The following is a 7500-nucleotide window of genomic DNA, read 5'->3' on the forward strand; positions in this document are numbered from 1 at the left end:
CGACAGGTGTTTCACTATCACTACCCTGTAAAACGGATCAGTACAAAAACTCTTTCTTTTACCGTACTGCTGTTGAATGGAACACCCTGGACAACAGTGTCATTCACGCTGAATCGGCCGCCAGCTTCAAGACGCTGTTAACTAAAAGGCTGGCCACCAACCACCAGTAGGCCAGCTGAGTCCACCCCCCTCAGACCCCCATGTCCCTACTAACACCAGTCATCTGGATTCTGCGACATTAATCTACAGATACAGATAAAAGAAAGACGAAGTACAACAGATACCAACAAACATCACACACAACAGTCCAAACGGCACAGGTTCGTCTCTCCGATGAACAATTTAAGTTTCAAAGCAGACTGACTTCAATATGCTACACCACATCTGCTTTCAAACAACACCTCGAACAACAAAACATTTTTCTCATAGAAAATAATGTCAGTCTTCATCCAGAAAAGAGGCTTGATGATATGTATTAATTCTCAGAAAATAAAACCAGTCGTTGTATACGCTACACCACATATGCTATCAAACAACACCTCGAACAACAAGACACATTTCTCATAGAAAATAATGTCAGTCTTCATCCAGAAAAGAGGCTGGATAATATGTATTATTTCTAAGAAAATAATGTCAGCCGTTGTATACGCTACACCACATATGCTATCAAACAACACCTCCAATATGTGTATGTGTTTTTTTGTTGTTGTTGTTTCTCCTTTTATTAAATTGCTGATTATTTATTCGCGTTTGTGCATGTGGGCCCTGCAGGTTTTCTTTTCCCAGGGTTCCACTGTGTGTCTCCCCCCCCCCCCAATCCCTCTCCCCTCCGCCCCTTTTTAAAATTTTTATTGTTTTCTCTCTCTTCTTCTTCGTGCGTTTGCACATCTAGAGCATATGGGCCTGTTTTTCCCTTGTGTCTCCATGTACCCAAATAGGGTTTCTCGGATTAAAAATGATTTTGAACCTTGAACCTTGAATAACAAAACATATTTATCATAGAAAACAATGTCAGTCTTCATCCAGAAAAACAACAACAGAGGCTTCATGAAAATATGAAATTAATAATTAAAAAAACCCAAAACAACAACAAAAAAAAAAAAACCCAAAAAACAAACCCGATGGTGGATGGATGCCCGAGTCCCGAACAGACTGACTACCGGTGTCGAAAACTGGGCGGATCGCGCGCGATCACTTAATCACAGAAGTCGACTGGCGATTAATTAAGCTCTGTTGATCTGTATCGTTCAGTCAGCCCAGCGGAACGAATGTGACCTTAACTGAGTTCATAGGGTGGTGAGAAAAGCCACACGGACATGTAGGTCTATAGGTGAGGTGGTCTTTTGGTGAGGTGGTCTATAGGTTGCTTTGCGAAACTCTTTCTCTTGGTTTAGTACGGTTGACTTGAAGTGAATGAAGTGAAGGGAGAGTATTGGGAATCACTGGGTTTTTTTTTCTTCCGTTCTGCTCTAGATGTCTCGCTCCCGTTCGCTTTGTCATTTCAGTTCTATGTACAATCTCTCCATCTCTTTCCGTTTCACCCTGAACTAGGTCTGTGTTATCTTTCTGTCTATCAATATGACAGAAGCTCTTTCTTTATTATTGTTGTTGTTGCTGTTGCTATTATTATCATTGTTATTATTATTACCACTATTACTACTACTACTTTTTCTTCTTCTTCTAGTACCACTACTACTTACGTTTGCAACGAATTTGGCAAACGCACATAACAGTTTAGTAGTTTATTTTATGTAAACGTAATCGATGATCTTAACAAACCAACATCGATAAATCATGTGTCAGTTCATGCCCTGTATCCCCCGTGACCCCCCCAATCAACACCCTGCGCTCCCCCCCCCCCAATCCCCACTCTTTAAAAGTGAGAACACACCCATAGTTACCGTCCCTCTTTGCCTGTGAACATAACAACACAACAATCAAACATTCTACGTGTCTAATGAGCGAGAAGACCGCAGTGTACCACAGATAGATCTGGGAGTGGCAATGGAACAAAGCATTCTTGGTACTCTTAGACAAAATGAACACTCCCAATAACAAAAAAATAAAGGCAAAACGAGCAAAAACGTAAAGAAATAAAGCATTTAATAGAAAGTGAATTCTCTTCCAACCCAACCCTCCACTTTCCAAAAGTACGTCTACAAGTGAAGCATATTGATCTTAATCAAAAGAACAATAATCTGGAAAAACAACAACAACAACAAAACAACCCAAAACAACAACAGCGACATTTAAGCCAAACGTTCTCTGAAAAAAAGCTTACTTAGCTCAGCACACTCGAGTGCATCCTTTAACTCTTTCCATATGAACGGCGAAAGAGACGACGTTAACAGCGTTTCGCCCCAATTACCATCATCAAAATATTGCAAGCGGAAGGCTCTTATACTGAAGACGTGAATGTTGACAAAGAATACCACAATTCTGACGACGGAAGCTAAAGGTTGGGTCATTCAGACACCCACTGGACATCCGAGGGGTCTGTGTAGAGGAGAAGAGAGGACTGGCCGTACTGAGTGAGTTAACGTGTTTTCAAACACAAAAGACCCCCGAAAAGAACAAAACACTTGTGATTCACTCTGTATGTTTCCGCACAAGATTTACCCACAGAACGCAGCGGTGTTTTTGTTCAAGCTTTTCGTCTCCCCGTCCTGAAACTTTTCGGAATGCATGTTATTGTTGTACACCTGGATGCATCTTACAAACGGAGCGAGTGGAGATTATCGTCACATAATGGACACATTGTATCCAGCACAGAGGCCGTCACGACTGCCCAAAGAGGACAATGTCCACACACAACTGCCACCTTTGAACAGACTTAGATACAGACGAAAAGGTATATTAACGCAGGACACTTTTCCTGATCAACTAATCGACTTCAATCGTGAAAAAAATACCGTAAAGGGGCGAACATCAATATGCTTGTAATTAATAATTATTTGACATTGAAGGCGTGAACGTCAATATTCTGGTCACGAAAAGCTTGATCTTAAAGGGGCAAACATCAATATTCCGGTAATGAAAATCTGGACAATAAAGGGGCGAACGTCAAACTATCGGTAATCTCCAATCTTTCAGCAGGCCTATCTTTGTTAAGTGACAGCTTCGCTTGTACAGGTTCCAAAACCACTGTGCTTGTTTTGATTTTCTCCCCTTTTTGGAGACTACAGTTTTCCCAGACGCAAGATTTCTGGTGTAGTGTGTCCGGTGTCTTTGCAATCTTCCCAAGAGACGCTGTTGGTCATAACACATTCTTTTAATTGGTAAGTGTTTTTTCTATGTCATCCGTGCACGATATCCTCTTTACATAGATCACAATGATATACGACATGACTACAGCGCTTTTTCTTTTTTCGGTTTTTTGTTTTTTGTTTTTGTTGTTGTCATCTTGGGCTGAACAGCTGTGATCTCTATTGTAAGAACGGTGGGCGGCCCAGAACTTACAACTCAGACTGTGAGAATGTGGGATTGGCCTTTCACAAACATACGACGACGCTTCGGTTGTGCCAAGTCGGCTGAAAGTCAGAATCATCCGGTACTTGACCCAGTACAGGTGGGGAAACACACAGCCGACTGACCTCCCTCTACAAAAACACAACACAATGCTTCACAGCAGCACAGCGATCCCAAGTCTGTAAACCACGCGTTTTACGACATCCTTAACCCGAAGTGGTGTCAACATTTATGGGTCCTTTATTAAACTATCGTTCTTGGTTGACAAATAGTGAAGAGTGGTAACTCTCTCCATACACAAGGTACACAACTTCAAACCAAAGCTGCTTACGCTACCGATTCAGCTAGCACATAGGTAAATAAAAGGTACATTAGAACAAACCCAGACACTTCCCCAAAGAAGAACGCGCCAGGCTTGTTCTTATACCGATCATTTGACACAGCAGCAATGACAGAAGAAATGTGCAAAGACAAATTAGCTTTTATTCAAGAACTGGTATAGCCTTTTTAATCCTGAATAAGCCACACAGAACACACGGACAATACAGTACAAACACATGGTTGCCTCGGTGGCTTTTCAACTTGAAATCAATAAACAATGAGGCGATCAAATGATTAACAAATTAATTATTAATTTCAATACCATTCTTGAGGTTCTCTCTCTCTCTCTCTCTCTCTCTCTCTCTGTGCGTGTGATCGCGTCGCAGATTTGATTTGATTGCACGAATGAAAGAAGTGCAATGACATACAATACCCATCATATGTTTGAATTTACGATTCTGCACAATATAACACGAAGCATGCAAAAAGGACAACAACGAAACAAGATGCCACGTGACACTGAAGTGAGACAACACCAAACATACAACGCAACCCACTCCGACCAAACCAAACCCAGTCCGACCTAACCCAACCCTGTCCAACCCAGCCCAACCCAGTACGACCCAACCCAACTCAGACCGACCCAACCCAACCCAGTCCGACTTAATCCAATCCAGTACGACCCAACCCAACTCTGTACGACCCAACCCAACTCAGACCGACCCAACCCAACCCAGTACGACCCAACCTTACCCTGTACGACCTAACCCAACCCAGTCCGACCTAACCCAACCCAGTACGACCCAACCCAACCCAGTACGACCTAACCGAACCCAATCCAACCTAACCGAACTCAGACCGGCCCAACCCAACCCAGCGCATTACGACCTAACCAAACCCAGACCGACTTAATCCAACCCAGTACAACCCAACCCCAAACAAGTGAACATTCTTTTCTTTTTCTCCACGCAGCCCTAAAAAAGAAGAAAGAAAGAAAGAAAGAAGAAGAAGAAGAAGAAAATCTGCAGCAGCCATGGATGCAGCAGAAACCACAACGTGTCCCCAAAGAGAGGAAGTCGACACCACCCTCACCCACACAGCCAATCAGGATACCGCCCACGACACCACCACCACCACCACAATCACCACACAGACGGCAGGAGAAGAATCGGCACAAGGCGCCGTTACTGAGGACACCACCGTCAACCTTCCCCGTCAACCCTCCGCCAGTTCCGAAGTTCGTACTCCCAAAAAGACCCCCTCCTTTAAAGGCAGTGCCAAGTGAGTATGGATTGTTCATGATCGTTGTTCATGAGCCACGCTCTAAGCAGTCGGTTCGTGGCTGGTATTCGTTGCGATGTCACCTTTTTTCCTTTGAAGTTCGAACAGCAAACACGGTACTTCTTTCCTCCCGTTTTCCCCAGACCCATTGTGAAGCATTTACACAAGAACATTCGACGAACTAGCAACTTTCACTTTTAGAGACTTCCCACGAATTCTCTTTCCGGCCTAATCAGGGGCAAATTACTCTAATTTTTTTTTCTAACGAACAAGGTCTACAGTGTACTGATGAGGGTGTGGGTGTGTTCTATGTATAGTGTATTGATGAGGGTGTGGGTGTGTTCTGAGTATAGTGTTGCGGATGAGGGTGTGGGTGTGTTCAATGGATAGTGTTACAGATGAAGGTGTGTGCGTGTTCTATGTATAGTGTTATGGATGAGGGTGTGTGCGTGTTCTATGTATAGTGTTACGGATGAGGGTGTGTGCGTGTTCTATGTATAGTGTTACGGATGAGGGTGTGTGCGTGTTCTATGTATAGTGTTACGGATGAGGGTGTGTGCGTGTTCTATGTATAGTGTTACGGATGAGGGTGTCGGTTCATATGTAGTTTTACGGATGAGGGTGTGGCTGTGTTCTATATGTATAGTAATAAGGATGAGGGTATTCTATGTATAGTCTAGGGATGAGGGTTAGGGTGTGTTCTATGTATCGTGTTACGGACAAAGGTGTGGGTATGTTCTATATATAGTGTTACGGATGAGGGTGTGGCTGTGTTCTATGTACAGTGTTACGGATGAGGGTGTGGGTACGTTCTATGCATAGTGTTACGGATAAGGATGTGAGCGTGTTCTTTTCATAGTGTTATGGCTGAGGGTGTGGCTGTGTTCTATGTATAGTGTTACGATTGAGGGTGTGACTGTGTTCTATATATAGTGTTACGGATGACGGTGTGGCTGTGTTCTATGTATAGTGTTACGGATGAAGGTGTGGCTGTGTTCTATATATAGTGTTACGATGAGGTTGTGGCTTTGTTCTATGTATAGTGTTACGGATGAAGGTGTGGCTGTGTACAAAATATAGTGTTACGGATGAGGGTGTGGCTGTGTTCTATATATATTGTTACGATGAGGTTGTGGCTTTGTTCTATGTATAATGTTATGGATGAGGGTGTGAGTGTGTTCTATATATGGTGTTATGGATGAAGGTGTGGGTATGTTTATGTATAGTGTTACGGATGAAAGTTTGGCTGTGTTCTATGTATAGTGTTACGGATGAGGATGTGGCTTTGTTCTATGTACAGTGTTACGGATGAGAGTGTGTGTGTGTTCTATACATGGTGTTATGGCTGAGGGTGTGGCTATGTTCCATGTATAGTGTTACGGATGAAGGTGTGGCTGTGTCCTATGTATAGTGTTACGGATGAGGGTGTGAGTGTGTTCAATATATAGTGTTGCGGATGAGGGTGTGAGTGTGTTCTATATATAGTGTTGCGGATGAGGGTGTGGCTATGATCTATGTACAGTGTTACGGATTAAGGTGTGAGTGTGTTCTATGTATAGAGTTACGGATGAAGGTGTGGCTGTGTCCTATGTATAATGTTATGGATGAGGGTGTGAGTGTGTTCAATATATAGTGTTACGGATGAAGGTGTGGCTATGATCTATGTACAGTGTTACGAATGAGGGTGTGGGTTTGTTCCATGTATAGTGTTACGGATGAAGGTGTGGCTGTGTCCTATGTATGATGTTATGGATGAGATTGTGAGTGTGTTCAATATATAGTGTTACGGATGAGGGTGTGGGTATGTTCTATGTATAGTGTTACGGTTAAGGGTGTGGCTGTGTTCTGTATATTGTGTTACAGATGAGGGGGTGAGTGTGTTCTATATATATATTATTACGGATGAGGGTGTGAGTGTGTTCTATATATAGTTTTAGGGATGAGGGTATGAGTGTGTTCTATATATGTTATTACGGATGAAGGTGTGGCCGTGTTCTATATATTGTGTTATGGATGAGGGTGTGGGTATGTTCTATATACAGTGTTACGGATGAAGGTGTCGGTATGTTCTATGCATGGTGTTACGGATGAAGGTGTCAGTGTGTTCTGTATCTAGTGTTACGGATGAGGGTGTGGGTGTGTTCTATGAATGGTGCTACGGATGAAGGTGTGGGTGTGTTCTATGTATAGTGTTACGGATGAGGGTGTGGGTGTATTCTATGAATAGTGTTAAGGAAGAAGGTATGGGTGATGTTCTATGTATAGTGTGCGGATGAGGGTGTTGGCTAGAGCGTGGTTGGTTTGATTTCGACATAATTTTCGAATTGTCACAACAGGCTACAAATACAATGATTTGTTGGGTGGCTTGTGGATGGCGGGTTGATGCGGGGGAAGGGGGGCGGAGGAAGGAACAGTTGAGAAAGGGCGGGG

General features: G+C 43.1%; 1 protein-coding gene across 1 annotated transcript in view; it reads left to right on the top strand.

Moving 5' to 3' along the window:
* The first annotated feature begins 4822 nt into the window (after positions 1 to 4822).
* LOC143281427 (uncharacterized) overlaps positions 4823 to 7500 on the top strand; it is a 23538-nt gene continuing 20860 nt past the window's right edge. The window contains exon 1 of the mRNA XM_076586637.1: positions 4823 to 5070. Within this exon, the coding sequence (XP_076442752.1) occupies positions 4823 to 5070 (248 nt within the window). The remainder of the gene's footprint in view (positions 5071 to 7500) is intronic.

The sequence above is a fragment of the Babylonia areolata genome, chromosome 4, assembly GCF_041734735.1.
Source record: "Babylonia areolata isolate BAREFJ2019XMU chromosome 4, ASM4173473v1, whole genome shotgun sequence".
Taxonomy (NCBI): Eukaryota; Metazoa; Mollusca; class Gastropoda; order Neogastropoda; family Buccinidae; genus Babylonia; species Babylonia areolata.